Source organism: Enhydra lutris, unplaced genomic scaffold (assembly GCF_002288905.1).
Source record: "Enhydra lutris kenyoni isolate GAN:26980312 unplaced genomic scaffold, ASM228890v2 scaffoldscaffold14, whole genome shotgun sequence".
NCBI classification, from domain to species: domain Eukaryota; kingdom Metazoa; phylum Chordata; class Mammalia; order Carnivora; family Mustelidae; genus Enhydra; species Enhydra lutris.
The window spans coordinates 3006028-3029248 of record NW_019154098.1 but is presented as its reverse complement, the minus strand read 5'-3'; the positions used below and the strand labels follow the sequence as shown (position 1 = coordinate 3029248).

General features: G+C 49.7%; 1 protein-coding gene across 8 annotated transcripts in view; it reads right to left on the bottom strand.

Annotated features, from left to right (window-relative positions):
- LOC111146744 (protein tyrosine kinase 2) overlaps positions 1-23221 on the bottom strand; it is a 250228-nt gene that overhangs the window by 49206 nt on the left and 177801 nt on the right. For 4 of the 8 annotated variants that reach the window (XM_022502419.1, XM_022502421.1, XM_022502420.1 and 1 more), the window contains 9 exons: positions 21242-21298; positions 19741-19761; positions 18555-18652; positions 10600-10684; positions 9309-9409; positions 7574-7689; positions 6576-6676; positions 3498-3587; positions 385-589 (listed from right to left, as the gene is read on the bottom strand). In XM_022502419.1, the coding sequence (XP_022358127.1) occupies positions 385-589; positions 3498-3587; positions 6576-6676; positions 7574-7689; positions 9309-9409; positions 10600-10684; positions 18555-18652; positions 19741-19761; positions 21242-21298 (874 nt within the window). Of the gene's footprint in view, positions 1-384; positions 590-3497; positions 3588-6575; positions 6677-7573; positions 7690-9308; positions 9410-10599; positions 10685-18554; positions 18653-19740; positions 19762-21241; positions 21318-23221 lie in introns of those variants that run through there. The other 4 variants (XM_022502422.1, XM_022502423.1, XM_022502424.1 and 1 more) reach the window with 2 other exon arrangements.

Genomic DNA, 23221 nt, shown 5'->3' with positions numbered 1-23221 from the left:
GGAAGGTGTCCCCGGGAGCGAAAACAGCACGTGGGAAATGCTGGGCCGTGCCGGGAGAAGCGTAAGCAGTCAGGAGCGCTGGCGACGGAGCAGGAGAGGGAGAGGGAACTGGGTGGGCCACGAGGGACTAGGTTCTCACGCATCTCGTAAGCCACGCCAAGTCAGAAGTCAGCGCACGACAGATCTGATGCTAATGTGAAGTCGACTAAGATCTGACGATACAATCTCCTGAGCATCGTAGCAAGGCATAACTCCACGCAAACTGATCAGTAAGTCATTCTGTAGCCTTCGCCGTCCTGACAGAATGACCTCAAACACTCTTACTGCGTGGGAGAAGCCGCATGAGCCTGCCCCAGCCCCAGCCCTTGCTCCCCCCACTCCTACCTGAGCTGAGCTTTGAGCTCAGTGAACCGGGGCCGCCTGCTGGGGTCATAGGCCCAGCACTTCGTCATAAGGCTGTAGAGGGTCGGAGGACAGTTCGGAGGCATCGGCAGCCTCTCCCCGTTCTCAATCCGACCAATCACGTCATTGTTCTTCACTCCTTGAAAGGGCTTCACACCGTGCATCAGTATCTCCCACATACACACACCTGTGAAGTGGGAAGGAAAGCAGAACCGTGAACCCGGTGGGAAGAGAAGCACGCCTGTGTTTCAGGAAAAACCGCACAGCTGGCACCGGAGGACCAGCTGTGTGACTTGGGGCAAATCGGGCAAATAAAGCAGTAGTCAGTGAATTCTGTTACAAATAAGAAGAGTAGTATTAGCTTAATATGATCCAAATAAGGAAAATTACGTTATTTTCCAAAAAACGCCCAAGTTTTTCTAAGAGGTTTACTTCTTCAAAAATCCTGTCTTAGAAGATGGCCCGCCAGCGATCCTTCATGGCTTAACAAACCAGTTCAAAACAGGCTGGGTGAATTTGAACTTGGCCCCCCACTGCGGTCCAACCTGCTGATGCTTACGGCAGCTGGGCTGAGGCCTAACAAAAGAACATCCTAAAGTTTAAGCCTTTACCTTCAGAACGCTCAGACTCCTTTAGCGAGGTGGCCCGGGCCTGGCGAGGGCGCACGATGGCACTACAGCTGGCTCATGCACAAGTTGGTCAGGGGGTCCCTGTCCCCCAGGCAAACTCTGGATTCCCTGGGCTGCAGTGGCCCTACCCGCACGCCCCTCGCTCACACTCCACCCTCGCAGGCCGCACATTCTCTTCGTGTCCTCTGAACAACATCTGAAAGCCCACTCCCACAGCAAATGAGCGAACGGAGCCTAAGGCGGAGAATGACGACCCCCTGCTCCGGCTGGGGAACCGCGCACGTGGGCTGGTGGGGACCGGGGCTGGCTCGCACGTCTTGCAGGCTGCTCTGGCGGTCCTGGCACCCCAGCACATGCCACACACACGCCTTTGCTTATGCCAGCCTCGCCGCACTTAGTGCCCCTTTCCTTCTCCTCCGCATGAGCGCTTCTCTTTCTATGCATGTGCTCCTGATGGCCCAGGTGAGTCCCTGCTCGGCCTGTCCTCCCTGCACACAGCGTCATAGGGCGAGCCCCTGCTCCGCTCCTGTCCTCTCTGCACAGGGCCTCACCGGGCGAGCCCTGGCTCCGCCCCGTCCTCCCTGCTCACCGCGTCACGGGCTGGAGGAGGCCCCTTGCTTCAGTGCCCGCGTCACGGGCTGGAGGAGGCCCCTTGCTTCAGTGTCTTTGGCACCTACAGCAGGGCTGTGCCTCAAAGAAAACAAGGCACATTATCCTGCCCACGTGAACGACATTCTGATGTTTCCCGAATTCTAGTCACTCCAGACCGAAGAGTATATGGCAAAAATAATGCCTTAGTTCTGCATTTCTCACCGGAGATTGTGACGTCATTACTACCAACAGTGCCGGGCAGCGTAAGACTTTAGTAAGACTTTAGCGCCGGGCAGCGTAAGACTTTTGAAATTTACACATTATCCTTACACCTCACGTTTCTTTAAATACTGTATTTTATCAAACCTAAGATGCCACTGATTATAAAATACGATACTGTTTTTATATAACCAAAAATGGAGGAAAATACCGCCAACTAAGTCACGGCACCATCCTCTGTTACCTCTTGGAATTGTTTTATTCTTACCAATGAGCACCTCCAAACTCATTCAGACAAGGAAGCGACACAGGGATGAACGAAACAAAGTCCACACGGGTGTGGGCAAGGAAGCCACGTGAGACACGGCCCCAACTCACACCGACTGCAAAACGCCACTGATTGATGACACCCGTTCCAGAGAAGTGACAGTGTGAGAAACGGGCATCTCAGGACCTTTGAAAACTGATGTCCCCTTGCCAGGATGAGCAAGCGGCTCTCTGGGTCACACAGCCGACGAGTGAGGTCCTGGGAGGTGACGCCACAGCAGGCGGACCCCAGAGCCCTTTCTAAGCCCAGTCACACTATTTGCTGCTCTGGCGAAAGCCCCTTCCCTCTCCTGTTATCACTCAGAGCACTAGAGGAGACCAACAGCAAGTACATAGAAGAAAAAAGAAGAACATGTACTTGATGTGTATAAAGTTATTTTTAATTATGGGGGAAAGGCACATAGCCTTGTCCGGGCATCTCCTCTGGAGTACTTCAGAATCTAGGGAGAAAGCACGCGTACAGGACCGCGCACAAGATCCACGTGTGAGTGTTAGGGCAGAGAGTAGAAGTACAGGGAACACAGAAGACGGGAGGTTATGTCTGGAGCACACACCGGCTACACGAGGCTTCACGAAGAGGGGACATTTCAGGTGACCCCGAACGTCAGAATTTCAGCCCCGGGAGCGGGTGTTATGACAACATGTTCCAGGTGGAAGGAGTTAGACCAGAAGAGTGGGGCGGGCGGGGGGGCAGCATCTGTGTGGAAAGGGGAGAGTGATTTAAAACCTGACGAAGCAGTTGAAGCAAGTGGTGCAGAATGAGTGAGGGCTACCCCGTCCCACGGTCAAAAGGTTCCACAGCAACCCCCAGAGCAGGACAGCGACTGGCTCGGAGCAGGCGGGGAGGCACGGAGCAGGCGCTAGAGCAGAAGCCACAGGAGACAAAGGATCAAATGTTCGAGCCTTGAGACAAGTCGGGAAGGAGGCTGGGCTCCAGCGCACGAGCAAAGCGCCACGCGGATGTTCCGGAGCGGAGGGGCTGGCACAGAATCCGAGGACAGGTCGACCATTTAAAGTCACTCACAGAGAAGGAGCAGATGGGATGGCGGAGAGACAGAGAAGAGAGAAGGAAGGAGAGAGCTACAACTGCTCCCAGGAGGGACGCAGAGAGGGCCCAGGGAGACAGAGGCCCGGGGCGGGGGGATTCCGACAGAAGCCGGCGCCCCGCGTGGCCCAGCGGCTGCTGAATGAGCCAAGAGGCCGTCTGTGGAGCAGCGCTCAGGCACGGGAAGGCAGAGGAGCCTAAATACTGCAGAAAGAGCTAAGCCTAAGTCCGTTTTGTAGTCTATGAAATGTTCATTTAAAAACTCAAAACTTCAAAATACTCACCAAACATCCACACATCACTAGCTGAGGTAAAACGTCGAAAATTGATGGACTCTGGAGCCATCCACTTAATTGGCAATTTTCCTTTGGAAGCTAGAAGATTAATTTTAGAAAGTGAATTTTCCTTGTTATCTGCTCAAGGATCTAACAGTTACAGCTCGCTGAGATTTTCAGTATCAAAATAAAAAGCTTTAAATAGCTGACCCCTTGGGCTTTGCTAATCTGGAAGAACTATCCTTTGTTTCCTCAGCGTGGTGAGGTCATCTGCAGCGATCCGGTCAGCCTGTGGTGCGGAAACAGCGCTGCAGGCCTCCGCTGTGCAGACAGGCGGGGGACGCGGGAGGAAGAGGGGGCCCGGCTGGCTGGTGCTCCCGGCCCGCAGCTCGGTTGTGCAGCAGATCCGGACCCACTGGCCGGACACTGTTCCAGGGGGAGCGTGTACACGCGCATACACACGCCACACAGATTAGCTTCAAACCCTGCAAACAACTCAGCCTGCTGGTTCTCCTTCCTTCAGAAAACGAGGCTCAGACATGTTTCATGACTTGCCCGAGGCCACCGCCACCAGGTGCCCGAGCTGGGGTTTGAGCCGGACCGGCTGTCGCTGTCCTGCCCCACCGCCCCCCGCCCCGTCCCCATCCTCCCGCAGAGATAGGCCCAGTCCTCCCCTGCCTCGCACCCACACGTGACCCCGAAAGCACTGGGCAGGACTTCGGGAGCTGCCCGTCTCCGTGCGTATGGAATACGGAATGAGGACTGACCACGGCGCCTGCACGGGTATGTGCAGGGCAGGACAGCTGACGGACGGAATGAAAAAGTACACTTCTTAGGTGAGCCTACATCATCTGTCCCTGGAGGCCTCATAAGCCTTCCTTCTGTGCCACAAAGGAAACAACTCGCCACCTCACGGAACATTCCTTCAGCTGCTGGGTGACAAGAGGAACGGCCCAGAGTACCTGCCCTCATGCAATTCTAGCTCTAAAAGGTACGGTGCGGGGTGTGACCCGGACTCCGAGTGAACGCCATGCCTCAGCAGCAGAGAAGGCCCACGGCTGAGCGGTGTGTCCGGGAAGGCAGCAGGGGCACAGGGGAGCGGGAGTCCACGTCAGAGGGAGCCTAGGTTCACAGAGGTGTCTGTGCTCTGCCGGCCTCATCCGGACTCCTCCTGTGAGCCACGCGTGCCTCTGAGTCCCTTCAAGCAGGAGATAATTTCATCCGAGTCACTTCTTTTTTCCCACTTAACCTCAAGCACCTTCACGACAAGTGGAGTCAAATCTTCGGCTCGATTCCTTCTAAACTACTTACTCCTGCATCCCGAACCCCCAAGATCCCCAGCTTCTAGGGGGTGTCCTCCTGCAGCCCAATGGGGTCTGGACTTAGGCACCTGTCTGAGATGATGAGGAATACATGAACGTGTCAACAGCTCACTTTAAATGCTGTCTGCATGACACAAAGGCTCCGTCGCCGCACTGCTTGGAGGTCAGCTCCTTATTGGGAGTCCGGGACCTGGACTGCTCAGGGCTTGAGCTGGACAGTAAACGTATTTTAAAACAGCAGAGAGCAAAAAAAATTTAAAAAACAAAAAAAACAAAAAAAAAAACAAAAAAAAAAACAGCAGAGAGCTGCTTGATCATCTTTACGTTAAATGACTAATTGAAATGAATGAACAACCCAAGAATTCTCCTCTCACACAGCAGCAAATCTCGGTTGCGACTGCTTCGGGCTGTGGCGTACAGAAGGCACATGGAAAGGGAACGGTCATCAGCCCTACAGTAAGATGAGGGAAACTAGTTTTGTATGTAAAAATCTCATTTTGCCACAATACAAGAATTTTAAAAAGTGAGAAAGAAACCGGCCTTTTAAAGTGGTAGTAAGAATTAGAATATATACTAAGAGCATGATACGGATTTATAATCCAAACCACAGCTGAAATATTAGGAATAGTAACATTTGTTAATAAAAATATTTGTTCTATAATAATTTAAAGAACCAAGTCAAACTGATTCCAAAATTGGCACATTTGAAGAAGAATCACATGAGCTAGATTTCTGCTCTGAGGCCAGCCGACGGAAGTCTCTGGGCGAGCAGACTGGAGTCCTTGGCCCGACTGCTTCCACCAGGTCAAGGCACCCGCCCCACTTGTGGAGGTGTCTGACTGCGCTCGCCAGCTGGAGACGTCTGGGCTGATTCCAGGTTTTGGCCACTGGAAATACAGTTGTAGTGAACACTGAAATGCAGGTTTCGTGTGCACGGCAGTTCTCGCTTCAGGAGTGTGCCCGCTGGACTGTGCGGCAGCTGCACAGCTGACTCCGCAGGGATCTGTGAAGCTCTTCCCGAGTGGCTCTGTCATTTTACATTCTCACAAGCAATCTGGGAGAGATCCAGTTTCTCTGCATCTTTGCCAGCATTTGGTGTTATCACTATTTTTAATTTTAGCCATTCTGACATGTGGGCAATGATACCTTGTCACGGTCTGAGCCTCTGTCCGGGCTTCTCTGCCCTCCACATACCCTCTTCAGTGAAGCCTCTCTTCCCACCGTTTGTCCATGTCATATTCTTGTTTTCCCTGATGAATTCTGAGAGCTCATTCTACCCTGTGGACACCAGTCTTTTGTGGAATCGCTCGTGGTTACGGGCGGGCCCTGTGCCTGGCAGAGATCCTCCAGGTCTGCACCTTCCCTTTCCAACCCCGAACAGGTGTTTTGCAGAACTGAGAGTTTCAATTTCGATGAAATCCCATCTACCGAGTGTCTCCTTTTATGGATCATGTTTTTGGTGCAGGTCTAAGGACCCTTTGTCTAGCCCTAGACCCCAACGATTGACTCGTTATGTCCTTCCTAAAAGTTTTACAGCTTTAAGCCTAAGATCCCCTGACCCACGGGGTGAGTCAAGCTGAGGTCCCTTCTTTGTCTCTGGATGTCTGACTGCTCTGGCCCCATGGACTGAAAGGCTTTCTTCTACTGAACTTATTTTATGCCTCTGCCAAAAATCAGCTGAGTTTACTAAAGACACACCTTTTTAGGAAATAAAAATCCTTGAAGATTCTGAGCTTACTGCCTCTTTATTGCTCTGACTCCTTACCTTTGTAGTAAGTACTGTCTTCCATGTATCGGGATAATCCAAAGTCTCCTAGTTTTACACAATCATTTGAGGACACCAGAACGTTCCGAGCAGCAATGTCCCTGATAAGGAAGAATTTGGGACAATAAATTTTAATACAAGGAGAAACAAACCCACAAACTCATCTACATTATATAAAGACACACTGACAGGCACTTTGAAAGACCGCTTATAGACAGTGCAAACAGATTTATTATGCACTGAAAAAGGACACTTTTATGATTTTACTTCAAGTATATTCCTTCTGGCAGATATTTACTCATTAATATGATGATTAGTGTTTTGATTGGCAGCAAAATATATTCTCAAATAACAAATATTTGAGAATAATGCATAAAAAAGGCATTCTGACTTTTCCTACAATCGTATTAGCACCTGCATCAACAGAGAGGCTGCACGACTGAGCTCGTAATCCTGCCACTACAAAGAGATCTCATCACTGGAAGTAAATGCCGTCATCCAAACCCTTGTTCGTGATTTGGCTGACGGAATTTATTTTCACGCTGGGTAACAAAGTAGTGGGCAAACCAGAAGGGCTTTCCCTTGCATTCCAACTAGGGCCTCGGATGAGAAACAGAAATGCCATAGCACCCCCCCAGACGTCACGCATGACCCTCTGGGGTCCGGGAGCCCTGGGCCAGTGTCTGTTTTAGGTCCACGTGCTCACAGCTCTGGGGCCGCGTACAGCTCTCAGTAGCATCTGCGGAGGAGAGAACTGGCCCGAAGGCAATGTTCACACCTAATGGGAGGAAAACCTTCTAAACGTGCATACAAACGGGCCTTTGGTCTTCCCTGGACCAGGACAGGTGCCGCCTGACTTCCCGATACCGTCTACGCACCGCAGAGTCCAGGGGTAAAAAGGCTCACAGGGCACACTGAGTGTCTCCTCCTTCCGGTTTCCCCACTACACCCCTCCCCCGCCCAGAGGGCAGCTTGCTAGCTTTATGACTGGATCTTACCTGTGCACAAATCTTTTGCTCTCTAGATACGCGAGAGCTGTACTAAGCTGATAGGCATAAAGGATCAGAGACGCCAGATCCAAACTGTACTTCCTTACTTGCAGAAATGACCTCAGCTTTGAACAGCGAACAAGATAAAAAAAAATTAGTGACAGAGAACAGACATCAACAGCCAAGGAGCTATATTCAACAGTACTGCCCATTTCCAAACACACTTTTATAAGAATGGCTTCAATTCTCCCCTAAGATGAAGGGGCAGAATGAAACATATTAGCTCAGAAATGATGGTTAATCGTTCGTTATTTGAATCCTATTCAAAAACTCAAACTTCATGACTGTGGACAAATTTCTGAAAAAATACAGGAAGATGCTACAAGGAAATGAAGAGAGTGTGAACTACTGCTAGCAAAGAGCTGGGAGGACAAAGGCCCGAGTTGGCCCGCATGTACCAGCACGCCCGCACCCCAGGCAGACCTGAGGATAAGGTGATGAGGAAGGGGAGGCAAGAAGTTCTCCTCTCTCTCTCTCTCTCTCTCTCTCTCTCTCTCTCTCTCCTCCAGCAAGTTTTGGGTACAGAAAGGTGTTGGGTATTTACCCCACGGGGCCTGTAAGTCCTTATTACCACTGTCACGACCAACTCAGCTAAATGCCAGCATGGCAAAGGAAGGCAGCTGAACTGAACTCTAATTCTACAAAATCAGTACACAAAGGAGAAATATTTAGTAACAGTTTAAGCCAGAAAAATCAGCAAATTCTCCAAAGGCAAAAGCAGAAAAATACTGTGAATGAAAGATATACGTAAGCTCTCTGTTTTATTCGGAAAGGCAGGGCGGACGAAGAAATGCTGCTGTAGAAGCCTGAAGTCACCTCGCCCAGCAAACAAGATTATCGAGTGCGGAGCAGAGCAGCGGGGGGCCCGGAGGAAAGGAGGCACATGGGCCCAAACTGCCCTTTGACACCCGCTCACCAGAACCCCTATCTCCACGGAAAGCCAAACTGTGCTTGGTGTCCTTTAGAAGTGAAGGAATGTAGGTAACGTTTCAGGCTAAATTACTGAGCTTTAGTACCAGAAGGTGAAGCGTGGACACCTGGAGAACGGACTTGTGTCCATTTGAAGCAGGCGGGCTACGGCGTGGCCCGGAGAACAGGTGCCAGAGAACAGACTGCCTGCCCTGCGGAGGGCCTGATCCGCCAAGCCTGGGCGGGGGCCCAAGAATCTGGCTTCTAACAAGTTTCCAGGTGAGCAAGGAATTTCTGTGTTCCAGAGAAAGTCAAGTAAGGAGATCTGTCCACATATGTTACTCACATTTTCAAAAGAAACCGTGACTAATATCGGTTGGTGTGAAAGATGCCATAAAACGAACTCTCAAACAGTAAGGGACTTCAGGTTTACCGAGATGCAGCATTCATTTGCCTGCATTCCGTTAAGAGCACCCCTTTTATCCTCAGACCCCGGGGCTAGCATCAGGCGGCAGCACCAGAGAGGAAGACAGATCCACGGGGTCACCACTGCCTCCAGCACTGAGTCAGGGCATGACTTGGGAACTTAACGATGATGACGTTATAGTCTCTGAGCCCGAACCACAAGGGTGTCCTTCACATACCCCAACCCCTTACACAAAGGACACCAAACACTGGAGGTGGCTGAATGAACACCAAGCACGGGACTGTCATTCCACGGTCGCTGTGACAAAGGGGCTGGCAGCACCGGAACAGCCAGGTGTGGGTCAGGTACCTCTCCGAGCGTGCACAGCTCCATGATTATCCAGACGGGGTTCTCCGTGATGACACCGATCAGCTTCACAATGTGAGGGTGGTCGAACTGGCGCATCGTCACTAGGGAGAAACAGTTGTCCAGGTTATTCTCTGACACAGCAGTAAGTAAGGGTGGCTGCGGTCGTCTGTGCTCTCGCGGCCGAGGCGCTCTCTGGAAATGAACTAGTTAAGACAGAAGTCATTGCCAGGGTCTGTCTTGTCCTTAAGATACTGGATACAGAGATCTAGGAACAGGATTAAAGACAGACTTGTTTTTGTTTTTGTTTTGATTTGTTTTGTTTTGATGGAAGTACAATACGGTTTTGATGAAAATGATAATACACCGATAAAGTCAGTATGACTTACTCTATAACTTATTAATTTACTGGACGGTTGGGTGGTAAATATTTCCTGAAATGGATGGTAGAAGGCATTTGTTCCATGTCCATGTAATGAGGGACCCCGGGACTCAATCACATGACCAGTGTCTACTGGGCACCTGATGGGTTCAGTCCTGTGCTGGGCACGGGCCTGGGCGGTGAGCACAGCAGACACGGTCCTAGCCCCGTGGAGCCTGAAGCTGAGAGAGGGCAATACTAATTTCTAGGCAATGTTGTTTAGTTTCAAATACTTAGGAAGGAGAGAATGTGGTCCTGTGACAAAGCCTCCTGAGGAGAAACTACTCTAAATACGTGGTCAGATGAGAAGGGACAAGCGCTGGGAAAGCAGGGAGGGCGTCCCAGCCTGTGGGCAGGTGGAAAGGACAGGACAAGGTCCTGGCAGAGAATGGCTACCCACACAGACCCTCCCCACAGCCTCATCCCGGACGCGTGAGTGGGGAGCCGCAGGGGCGGCTGTGAGGCAGGGTCAGGGCATGGGGCATGGTCCCGGCTCTTTCCCTGGTCTGTGAGCTCCCTCAGGCGGGGACCGCGTCTGTCCTGCTCATTCCGAACTCTAGGGCCGGGGGGCAGGCGGGTAAGACTCATTTCTATGTCTGCCCAGTCCCAGCGCCACATTATGCTCAACCACACGGGTCCCGAAGGATACGGGGACAGTGATCTGTCTGCCCTCACACCCCGAACACCACGGCTAACCTGGAGCGACGTGTGGACACGCGCCTCTACAGATACGGGTATTAATGTGCAAGGTGAGACAGTAACGTGGTCGCCACAGACAAGTCAGAGTGTTATCGTTTTTACTTCCGCAGAGACCACTTGCATTTCACAGGTAAAAAGTCACAGGGAGTTCCACAGAAATTTCTAGACACTTACAGGCTTCTTGAAGGAATTTCTCTCTCACGCTGTCCGAAGTACAGTTTTTACATGTTTTAATTGCAACCGCCAGCGCTGGGTTCTCCTGTGTTGGGGAAATTTCAGAATCACACACACATGCAAAAAGAGCTTCTTTTTTTTTTTTTTTTTTTTTTTAAGATTTTATTTATTTATCTGACAGAGATCACAGGTAGGCAGACAGGCCAGCAGAGAGAGAGGAGGAAGCAGGCTCCCCGCTGAGCAGAGAGCCCGATGTGGGACTCGATCCCAGGACCCTGGGATCAACACCTGAGCTGAAGGCAGAGGCTTTAACCCACTGAGCCACCCAGGCGCCCCGCAAAAAGAGCTTCTTTTTACGCATCAATGGGCACGTTCACGAAAAGCTGCGTGACTGGCAACTACGCGGATTCCGGACCAGACAGAATCAGAACTGAAAATCTCAAGAGGAACACTTCAAATACTCTACAAAGTCCCCAGAAAAAACGTCCAGGCAACATTAACATGTTGTAGGTCGTTTGTTCCTTCATTGTGCATATTCACTTCCTGCTACCGGCCAGGCCGCCTCGCAGGCACTCAGGGTGCACACTGAACAACAGGCAGCCAAGTTCCCTGTTCTGCCCCAGGATGCCTTCCCGCTAGGAAGGGACAACACACACAAGAAACCAGGTGATCACAGGGTATGTTAGTGGGTAACGGCGCTGTGGACAAGGAAGGAGCGTGTCCGGATGTGCGAAGCAGAGACCAGGACAACAAAAAACCAAAGGAGAGAGGGAGGGATGGATTGCCGAGAGCTGGCCAGGGGCACAGCCGGGGTCACGGACGCTCTGGGACCCGAGGGCAGGCGTGGTGAGAGGCTGGCGGCTGGGACTTGTTTGCGGCAGTGCAGGAGGGACAGGGTGGGCGTTGCGCTGGCAATGAGACATCAGGTTCAGGTTTCTGGTGAGACAAAGGGAAGCAGCAGCTCAGCTCGGACTAGGCCTGGAGGTGCATGAGAGGCAGCGAAGGCACACAGGAGAGCCACACAGGAGAGCCACACAGGAGAGCGGGAGGAGAATGGGGCGGAGTTCGGGCTGGAGGAGCTCCTGGGGCAGACGGAGCACTCACCCGGGCGCCCTGCAGCGCGGAGCTCAGGGAGAAGGGGAGACGCGCAGTGACTAAGAGCGTGACTGGCAACGGGGAGAGAAACCAAGAAGGCGCGTGGACCTGCCTACAGAAGAAGGTGATGTTTTCTTGAACGAGTTCAAAAGATAGAGCTTAAGACAGATAGGAAGTGAGGTCATTCCTGGCCTCGATGGAGTAACACCGCGCGTGGTTCTCATTAGCAACGCCAGGACGCTCAGCTCCGCCCGCCCCCACCTGGTCTCTGCCGGGACCACGGACTCCTCCTGCGGGGAACTGTCGGGCCTCACGTCCCATTAAGGAGGCAGGAAGGACAAGGAGGACAGGATGGGGGAGAGAGAAGTAGGAGAACGCAGCGAACGGACAAAGGTCCAAGAAGCGCCGCCTCAGGTCTCCTCACCGTGGCTGCTGGGTCCCGACTCCCTCCCTCCCCGGAGGACCCCGAGAGAGGAGGTCAGGCCAAGGCACCATCACGGGGGTGTGAGGAGCGAGCTTCCAGCCACGAGGCCCCAGAGGACTGTACGATCTCGCCATCTTTATTCTCCACAGGTTTTGGACATTTCTGTCCTTTTTGTAAAGTATCTCACTGGGCCTACAGGTTGTGAGACGGCCGGACGAGTTCCAGGCGGGTCCGGGATCCCCATTTCATAGACAGGCCAGCAGAGGCGGACGGATCTAGCGGCTTGCCCAAGGTCGCCCTGCTGGTAAGTGGCATGTCCCCTCTGTGACAGGGACTGGGGCAGCGTGTACGTGTGACAGGCAGCAGGGAGCGGCAGCAGCTCAGGACGGAGCTGCTGCTTATCGCACGATGTGGCTCTGAAATGGTTCCCACCCCAGATTCCCGAGCCCGGATGAAGCCTGAATTTGCCAAGCTTTCTCGGAAGAGTCCTTGCTACGGTCGTGAGTCACCATCCATATAAACAGCAGCCTCAGGCAGGAACGACTGGCCTGTGAGGACAGTGGGAAGACAAGACACTGCTTCCTGCCTCCTCAGGGCAGGAACGTCCCAGGGCTCAATCCCAGGGCCAGCCCGACGTGCGGCCATCTCACTGAGTGCCAAGTCCTACATCTGCACTGACTTCTAAATTCTCTCTCCAGCCCTCCCTTTGTCTTTCGGCCCAGACTCTGACAACCACCCCACCCCATGCCCTATCTTGACGAGGACACAGCAAAGTTACTTTAAAGTTGATACGACCAAAACAAAACTCCAGATATCCCACTGTGATGGTTCTTTTTATGTGTCAAGTTGACTGGGCCACAGGGTGCCCAGGTAATTTGGTCAAGCATATTCTGAGTGTTTCTGGATGGATTTAACAATAGGTTGAGTGAAGCAAGTTGCCCTCCCTAATGTGGTGGGCCGCATCTGATCAGCTGAAGGCCTGACTAGAACAAAAAGCTGATCTTCTCTTCTAAATAAGAGGGAATTTCTTCTGCCCAACTACCTTTGAGCTGGGACACTGTTTTTTTCCCCACTCTTTGGACTATACCTCTACTGGCTGTGCTGGGTCCTAGGTCTTCAGGCACAGACTGGAAGCAAGAAGCCATCAGCTCTCCTGGGCCTCCAGCTGCAGATCTGATGACATCAACTTCCAGGACCACATGAACCAACTCCTAACAAGCCCGTTTTGAAGGCACCCACAGCCTTCTGTTTCCAGGGGAGCCCTCACTAATACACCCACCACCAGACGCGTTTCCTCTCCTTAGCCGTTTCCACCTCACTCGGGACACGGAAGTCACGCAGATGCTCAAGGTCAACTACCTACTAGTCAGTTCTGACTCCTCAGTTTCCCTCGGCTCCCACGATCCAACAATCCAGGAGCAGGACCCAAGTTTCCTGCCTACCGCGTGCATCTGACGGCCGCCTGCCCAGCCCCCGCCACTGCTGTGGGCTCTCTCTGCACCCACTCTCCCTGAGGCTCCTCCTGTCCCCAGGACACTTGGGAGAAAAAGCCCAGCCCCCTGCTGTGGCCCCCGAGCCCCTCTTCACCCAAACCTCGCACGCCCAGCCTTATCTTCTACACTCCAGTGTCGTTTCCTGTGGCTGCCCCGGAAATCTGCACCGAGATCCATGCTCAAACCATCCCGTCTAAAACAGCGCCCAGCTGCCTGCCGTGTTCTCCCTGCTGCTCTGCGCGACCCTCACAAGCTCCGAGCACAGAACTGTCCGGGACAGGCCTCTCAGGTTATCACAATGTCCTTATTCTACACATTTTCACCATACATGTATCATACATTACAACATACACGATGCTGCCATTTACATCATTACTATTTTCCATCACTGACATGTAAGTTTCAAGACAATAGGTACCTTGTCTCGTCTGCCAAAAAGGTCCCCTTACAACAGGACTCAATTCATAGCAGCTGCTTAGTAACTATTCGCCGAGTTCAGGAATGCTATTAAAACCTTTCTTTTGAATGCAGATGCCATTCACAAGTCAGCGGCAGCGCACCTTAAAAATAGCTTAAATTGTATTCACTTTAGATTTCACACTAATTACACACCATACGATTCCAGAATATTAAACACTTTCAAATGAGAGAAATATAAACAGTAAAATAACTACAACAGACGTGGGTCCCTCTCTTAGCCTGCAGCGTGCAGGACTCCAGGTGGTGATGTGGTGGCCTGTGCCCAGCAGGACAGTCGCTGCTGGCACAGAACGGGAACAGGAGCTCGAGATCTGTCTGTTAAATGTCTGAGCGTAGAGCCTTCCTACAGGTGCCAGCCACACAGCAAGGCTGAGACGGAACTACTTTGCTTTGAATGAGTTAGTAACTGTTTTCCTTAACTAGATGGTGAACGTCTTTAGGACCAGGACCACGAATTCTATCTCCATCTAAAAATACAGGGCCAACTGGTATACTCCAGAAATGACACAAAATGTCCTTTTTAACAGGAATTCTGTATAACAATAATAGAAAGTTCTTAAGACCACAAAACCGTCATCTATTCTGTGAATTCATACTCAAATATTGAACACGGTGTTTCACACAAGACAGCCTGAAGATATGCAGAGAAGTACTGCTCTCCAAGGACCCGCAGTTGCAAATGGACGCCAGACCCAAGACTCCGTGGGCAGCACAGGGACGAAAGGCCACAGTGGACAGAGCCAGGGGCTGGTCATCTGTCCGTGGTGCAGCATTTGTGGCTGGACAGCAGGAGCCCGGGGGATGCTGAGCTGCCAGAGGGGCTGGTCACAGAGAACGGAATGTTGGAGAACTCAGTTCAAAGTGAGCAAGACCAGACCAGAACCTGAGCAAAGATGGTTTTTTGTTTTTCGTTTTTTCCTAAAAACACCTTAAAAAGAGGCAGATTCAAACATACCTGGGAATTGCTCAAGGTACAACTTTTAAAAACATTTATAATACAAGCAGTACTTAGGGGACAGAGAAGTCTTCTCAATGGTTCAAAGCAAATGCCACAATGGCATCCACTATGCCTCCATAAAAGACACGACCAGCTTCCGAATTACTAACAACTAGCAGGCATTGAAAAGACTTTAACAAATAAATCCAGAGAAGGGTTACTCTAGGACTAATCAAGAGAAAAAGAGATTTAAAAGCAAGTTCTTAAGGCTAAGATCATAATGATGACAGAACTTGCAAGTGACCAGCAGAGGCTCAGATGGTGACAAAGACGCCCGACTGCCTTGCCAGATGCGACAATGGCGTGTGCGAGCCTCTAGAGGACGCTGTGTCCACGGGCTCCTAGAATGAACTGCAGCCCATGCGTGGCCCACCTGACCCCACTCCTCACCTTCCGTGGCCCCCACCCCCCCCACCCCCCGAGGCAGCCACACTGGCCTCCCGTGGATGGCTCCCTTCCTGCTTCAGGGCTCTGCTCCGTGTCACCTATCAGAAGGCCTTCTCTGACCATCTCGTGGGGAGAGCACCCCGACCTCCTCTTCTTCCCTACTCGATATTTAGTGTATTTGTTTTTGACTGTTCCTTTCTGTCTCAGAGAGAAGTTAAGTTCCGTGAGGGCAGAAATTGTGCCCGTTTTGTTCATTCTTATGTCCCCACCACTTTGCTGTAACCTGCTGGGAGACTGAGAAATTGTTGCTGAAATAATGACTTGAAGGTCCAGTGGCAGGTTCCTGGCCGTGACGTGTGCTGAGCTGCAGATGACTGATTACTAAAAATCCTCGAAGATCCGTTCCGTGATCTGACAGAACAGTGAAGGACGTAATCTGGAAAAGGGACTTAACAGGAGCCCCAGGGAATGAACAGATTCCTTTGCACGGTAAAATCAGACACCGACACGAAGAACAAAATAAACACTCATTCGTGGACAGCATAGGTCAGGGAGATACTCACAAAAAAGTGTGAACCCTCGTATTTTTCTGGGGCTGGGGCTCATTCAACAAGTATTTAATGAACACTACACAATGGGTATTTAAAAAATGTCCTCTTGTATTTTCACAACTAAAATGGATTATTTTAAAGATGCATGAAATAAGGCCCACTAACCCTGCCTTTATCTGTGTGGTCCTGGTGAGCCACTGAATTCTAGAGACCAGAGGGAGCTCTGAGGCCACCGTGTGCAGCTGCCCGAATTCCGAGTCAAGAAGCCACAGTCTCCTGCCTCTCAGCGGGGTGCGGCCAAGTCGCAAATTTAGCACGTCTTCGAGTAACTTTAGATGCAGGGCTTTTTCTACTGTGTTTTGCCCCAAAGAACAGAGTTAAGAGAATTAGGAAGATAACACAGAGTAAAATAATAATAATAATAATAATTAAAGAAGAGTTAACAGCTAGAAATACGTAAGAAATGACAGAACTGTATATTAAGTACAAAGGAAAAGGCTTTCGAAACTGAAGTTTTAAAAACGGAAACTCTAATTTGTTTCGTGACACGGTGACAAGTGTCTGTTGTTCCTGACAGAAACAAAAACCAAAAAAGCCCTTCTAGCTCTTTGGTTACAAAAGTAAAGATCACGGTGTCACTCGTGCACGTGCAGAGGATATGAAAAAGTGAAAGACAGAGAATTACTGGGGAAACTGCCAAAGCAGGGGCCACACCAAAGGTCAATCCTTTGTGTTACGACAGACCTTCCTTGACTCGGTATGGAGTTCATGTCCGAAAAACCCACCGCACGTTGAAAACGTCCCAAGCTGAAAGTGCGTGCAATGCATCTGGACTCCCTAACATTACAGCTGAGCCGTGCCCACCTTCCAGGCGCCCGCAAGCGCTCGCCTGGGCCCGCAGCTGGGCAGAGTCATTTCACACGAAGCGTATTTTACAATGAAGTGTTGACAGCCTGTGCGGTTTACTGAATCCTCCACTGGAGGGACAAATAGAAGGGCTGTGTGGGCACAGAATGGTTGTCAGTCTCTCAGTGATGGGCCCTCGTGCTGGCGGCCACCACCCTGCGTGAGGACAGAGGCTGTGTGTACCCCTTGCCTGCGACAGGATCCAGGTTCAAAATTCCAAGTATGGTTTCTACTGCATGCAGGTCACTTCTGCACCAACATAAAGTCGAAAAACTGTGTTGAACCACCCTTAAGCGCAACCAACGTAAGTTGGGGAGAGTCTGTATGCCCTTATCAGTACCATCTGTGTACACCTGTTAGTTAAAAAAGTTCTTGACCAAGTATGTACTATTATTTTATCTTCTTTTTTTTTTTAAAGTAGGCTCCATGTAGGTGTGGAGCCCAATACTGGGCTGGAACTCACAGCCCTGAGATCAAGACTTGAGCCGAAACCGAGGTGGACATTTAACCAACTAAGCCACCCAGGCACCCTGTACTATTATTTTAAAATGCTGTTTTAAAATTGATGATGTAATAAAAACATGATAACCAGCGTTGGCAGGGATACAGAGAAAGGGGTGTTCTTACACGCTGCTGTTCGGAATGGAAATGCACAGCTTCTTTGGAGACAGTTCAGCAGTAAGTCAAAGAGTGGAAGAGTTACCACGTGACCCAGCAACTCCACGCCCAGAGCTCTCACGAGAACTGAAAACTCCTCACACATGGTCCTGTACAGGAGTGCTCAGAGAGCCCTGATTCCTAGCAGCCAAGACATGGTCACAACCCAAATGACCATTGACGGACAAACGGACAAAAAGTGGTTCTACCCATCCAATTGAATGTTATCCAGCACTGAAAAGAAATGAAGTCCCGATAACGCTTCAGCGTGGGTGACCCCTAAAAGCGTGCCGACTGGAAGAACCCGCCACGAAGGCCACGTATCGTATGAGTCCATTTATAAGAAATGTCCAGAAAAGGCAAAACTACAGAAGCAGGAAACAGATGAGTGGCTGCAGGGGCTGGGGGGAAGGTAGAATGGGAGTGACTGCTGATGTGGGGGATTCTTTCTGGGGCAAAGAAAGTTCTAGAAGGACTGCGTGGTGGATTGTACAACTCTGTCAATATACTAAAAAACCACTGAGTTGTATGTTTAAAAAAAATGAATTTTACAGTATGTGATCTATACCTCAAGAACACTATTATTAAATAATTTTAAAAATGTGTTGCTCTCTTCTGGAGGGCAGTTTGGGGCAAATTAATGCTCTTTCCTTGAGGACGCAGTAGGTGGCAACAGCGGCCTCCTGCTGCTGATGCTGGTCATCTATCTGTCGATTCTGTGCTACAGAACGATCACTGTGGAATCGGTTACTGAGGAGAGAGGCTGAGAGATTAAAACGAATAAAAGGTAGACCCAGCCCTCTAGGAGCATCGTGTGCCATTTTTATGTTTCTGATATGGCACATACGGTGACACAGAGGAGGAGCTTTGTAAAAGACAGGTGCAAAGAACTGAGGACTCATGAAGACAAACGAGGGGCCACAGTCAAAAGTAGCACAGGTTTCTGGTTGACGCAGAGGACTTACTGGGCTCATGTAGACGCCTTGATGGACGTCTCCAAACTGGCCTTCCCCGATGCACCGTCCAAGCTCGATTCTTTCTCTCTGAATCTCATAATCCCTGGCTGCAAAACATGGCATATGTAAGTACCACATTCCAAACGCTGAGAGTACACTTGACGCTGGTTTCATTTCATTATCATCCATGAGTACAGATCGCACTGGCGGCACGTCAGTCTATGAAAATGCTTTAAACGGAGTGGAATTCTCTTAAACGGTATCTCAAAAGGAATTACACAAACTGTTACGGCATCGCGTGAACTACCAAAACCATGTAAGTTCTATTAAAGGTAGATTTTTTCCATATTTTTTAATGTCGATTTAGTTTTTATCTGTCTGATAGTTTTCTAAGCAGTTTCTCCAAAGTAGTAAATTATATGCTTAAGTAATCAGTGCTATTAGTTTAGGTATTAATATATGAAAGGCTAAAAAACACAGTTATTTAAAGCAATTATTTAACAAATAACTGAAGTTTGAAAATATGGAGGCAACAGAAAAACTGTGTCATAAGAAACTTTATGTTTTAAAAGTTTAAGAGTTTTCCACTTTCTTATGATCCTATCTATATTATTCACAGAGCTAAAAGAGTTTAAAGAGGTCGCTTTTAAAAACTAATTTCAAAATCAGGTGACTTGGAATCAAGGTTGAACATACAACATTATAAATTACAAGTATTTTACATTTTGAGAGCATTTGCCTCAAATTAATGTATTAAGTTGTTGTGATTTCATATGAAACCAATTATTTAGTAGGCTGCTGAGGCACATGGAAGTAAACACCGACTAGAAACCTCATCAACTGATTCTAATCCAATTAACGGCGTGGTGTTTGATTTCCTGCGGCAGCGACCCAGCTGCACGACCAACGCCGTGCACATTCCACTGGTGCGGAACAAAACGAAAGCCAAATGGTTCCAAAGTCTCTCCCCGGCTTACCAAATTAGAAACCGTACAGAAAGGTCCAATCCAAGTCTTAGACGGCCCTTCTCCTCTTTAAAATCACTTTAGCTAGTAGTTCCATTGGTTTAACAGCACGAATAAACCGATGGAAAGTAGTTGAAAGATAAAAGTTAACTGAGAACTGAAACGTCCCACGTCATTCCACAGGTTGCAATCGGCAAGCAAATGCAGTTATTGTAAAGGGGTCCTGTTACCTTCATCTATTCCATAGCTTTCTGTATTGCAATCAGGGGAGAAAAAAATTGGAGACCTTGCTTAGAAATAACTAATAGCAATTAGGTTAGCAACAACAAACTCTGAGAGTATATTTCAACATTTACTTTGCTAAGTATTTTAACCACAAACATCAGTTTAAAAAAAAAAAAAAGAAGACTAGACACAAGCAAACTCTGAATCTCCTTAAATTATCTCGATGTGATGACAACAATGCTTTTCAACCTCCGGTCGTAAATTCCTGCCCTGTAACCCATTTTTGTGGGGCCTGGAGCTTTACCACTCAACACTCAATAGCAAGCACACGGATGCAAATTTGGACAGGCTGCAGGGATGTATGAATGACTAAACGGCTAAGCCAAATTTCAACATGTTCCATGTTGCTGTGCAAGCCAAAATACCCACGTTTCAGCGCTTCCTACTGTTTCGAACCACTCTCTGATACCAGAGCTCTTACAGGGGGACACAGGGTGCCCCCGGGGATAGCGCAGGCCTGATGCTGGGAGCACCTCTTCAACGTGCACAGTTAATCTAAATGAGAGCATCTTTTAAAACAGTCACACAACAGGGTAAATAAAACGCCTGGAACATGTACTTTTCAGGTATGTCCGGCTCTACTGGAATCGGGACATCAGATGTTCAATTATTAAGGTCCCTGGGGCTGTATGCAGACTCATAACTGCGCCTCTTTTGGAGGGAGGTTTAGAATATATTTTCAAAATTTAAAAAAAGAATTTTTTTAAAGTAAACTCTATGCCATATGTGGGGCTTGAACTCTCGACTCCAAGATCAAGGGTCACATGCTCTACTTGTGACAGAGCCAGCCAGGCGCCCCTAAGACATTTTTTTTTGTTAATGTGAATGAAGTTTCAAGTGTGTCTGAAATTCAAGATCTGGGACCACATCCTCCAACATGAGATCTGGGGCTCCTGGGTTCTCCTCCGTCAAGAAGCCCCACACACCAGAGAGAAGCGGAGCGCGGGCATTTCCAGGCGGTGGGAAGGGCATGACCGAAGCCTCCCTCTCTGCACGCCTCCCAGCCGGAGCTGCGGGGACCGTGCGCTGAAGGCAGGAAGCTCAAGGGCAGTAAAGGACAAAGTTTCCAACAAAACGCAATTCACTGACTGTGCGTATTCAAAGAAGTGAACAGACATGTGTGTATATTTATTTAACTTTAAACAATACACTCGTCTACAGAGAGGAAATTTTGTCACCAGTAAAGGTATTACAGAGTCAGGAAACAAATTACGAAAACCCTGTAACTAAGCACACTTACTACAGGTATCTGAGCGTTAGGTTTCTGACCTCGGACTCGGCCAAGCCTGAAACAGAATTCTAAAGGGAGAAGAGCACATTTCTGTCGTGCACTCAGTGAACGATTAAAGATAGCTTAAAAACAATATCTAAAACTTCTAAATGTGAGATATTTAGAAGTTCAATGCGGTCAAATCCGGGCGAGAACAAAATCAGAAGCCTACTTACTCGAGGGTATGGTGTAGGTGTCTTCTTCGTCTATGATCTCAGCATAATCATCCGTCTCTGCAGGAAAGGAAGCAGATATGTTGGAAGAGGGTAAATACTGACTTCCTGGCCTTTGATAGAATTAGAAAAGGCAAAATGAGCTGCCCAAATGCCACGTTATGGGGACATATTCTCAAGACCCTATTCCTCCACTTCTGCTCACGCATGAGTCATCTATGGAAATACGGGTGACGTCATGGTGCGTCTGTTGTAACACACAGACTTGTCTCTTGGGAACACACGGTGCTGGCACGGAAGGCCCTTGTGAGAAAGGAAAGACGTGGAGGTTCTACGTCCAGGACTTGAAGCCCCACATCCGTTCCGACTGCAAAACTCTGCCTCGCACCAAGCCCGTGTTGAAACCCACCCTGCCTCTCCTGGGGTCGCTCTGAACAGGACGAGTGCTTCAGAGACCGAAAACCTGACTTTGCTCATAACTAGACTCTACAACAGAATCTGACGCTGGCCTCTCGGAAAACAAAAATGATGGCCTGACTGCCACAGAGAGTAAGTGGGTGACAGATTTTGTTTGCTCTGGGTGGAAGCAGCCCAGGGATTATCTCCCGTCACCCTGCACTCAGGCATCCGAAGAGTTCGTGTTAATGCCAAAAGGGAGAAATCTAACAAGAAGAATGAAACGACAAGAAATGGCATGTTACAATGAGTTCCGTTTGGAGGGGAAGTCAAGGACTTGTAGTGTTTCCACTATTCCCTTTGGTAACACGGTGACTTAGAAATCCTCGTGCGCACCAGCCCGGGGAGCGCATCCGAGGAGAACAGCCCTCGCTCGGACCCACTGGGAGCACGGCTGCACCTGCTTCCCTCTTCCTGCATTGCGCTGCGAGTTTAAGCTGCTGGGCCGGGAAAGAAGGAGCAGTGCTTCCAGAACTATCTTTGAGGACAGCTCTTCACAGAGAAAATCTGCCCAAGCATCCACGTTAACCCCAGAAACATCGAAAGCTAAATGTTCTTCCTTCTGTGCTGCTCTTACTACTTCACTCAGGTATTAAAATTATAGAAAAGAGAGAATATATACAGGCCACATTCTTTAGGATATCAACCGTCCCACATATTGCCATGGTAATGATTGAGATCAGACCTCAGAGTTACTGGAAGAATTTAGTTCTTAATTAGAAGTGATTGAAATAAAAAAATTCAGCGGGCAGAATATAGTCAACGAGCCAGTCCTCCGTAAAGCATTCAGGAAGTGTAAACTATTCCCAAGTCCTCTGTGGGAGGCAGATCATCTCTATCATTCTCACATGGTCTAGGTAACACTGCTTGCGGGATTAAAGAAAAACATTCAATCTACCCCAAACCTTACATTCTTTTGTTTCTCTGTTTCTCCCTCCTACCCTGTTCTCAGCGAACTGGCATGTTCTAGCCCCTGGCTTTGTCTCCGTGCAGGCTTAGGAAGGACCGTGGGAAATGGCGTCTGGGATGAAGGGAGCTACTAAGGCACTTTGAGAAAGGATGGACCAAGCAGAGGAGAGATGTGCACAAGCAGCTGAGACGAGAGAAGCAACACTGCACACACGTGGCATCTAGTCATGGTCTTCTCTCTCTGTTCTGTCATCGATGCCCTCCCTTCAGAGAGCTGACAAAGGCAGAATTTCCACAAGCAACAGATGCTACTCTCCCTGCCTTCTTTCCTATGAAGCACACACCTGTAGAGGCCAAACACAGCGGGTGAGCCCAGGGTGGCAGGTGACCCCGGCTGTGACAGCTGCCAGACCCCCGGCCCCTGCCGGCTCCCCCGCTGCCCTGTTCCCAGAGGTGCTTCACCAAGCCCGGCCCCGCCTCCTGGCTCTCCTGAGGAGACGCCCGGATCAATCAGCAGCGCATGGCTGTGGGGTCACTGCCTGCCTGACGGGGGAGGAGGGCACGAAGCTGCCAGAGCTGCCAGAGCAGCCCCTCGCCCAGGACTTGCCACGTGCTGGA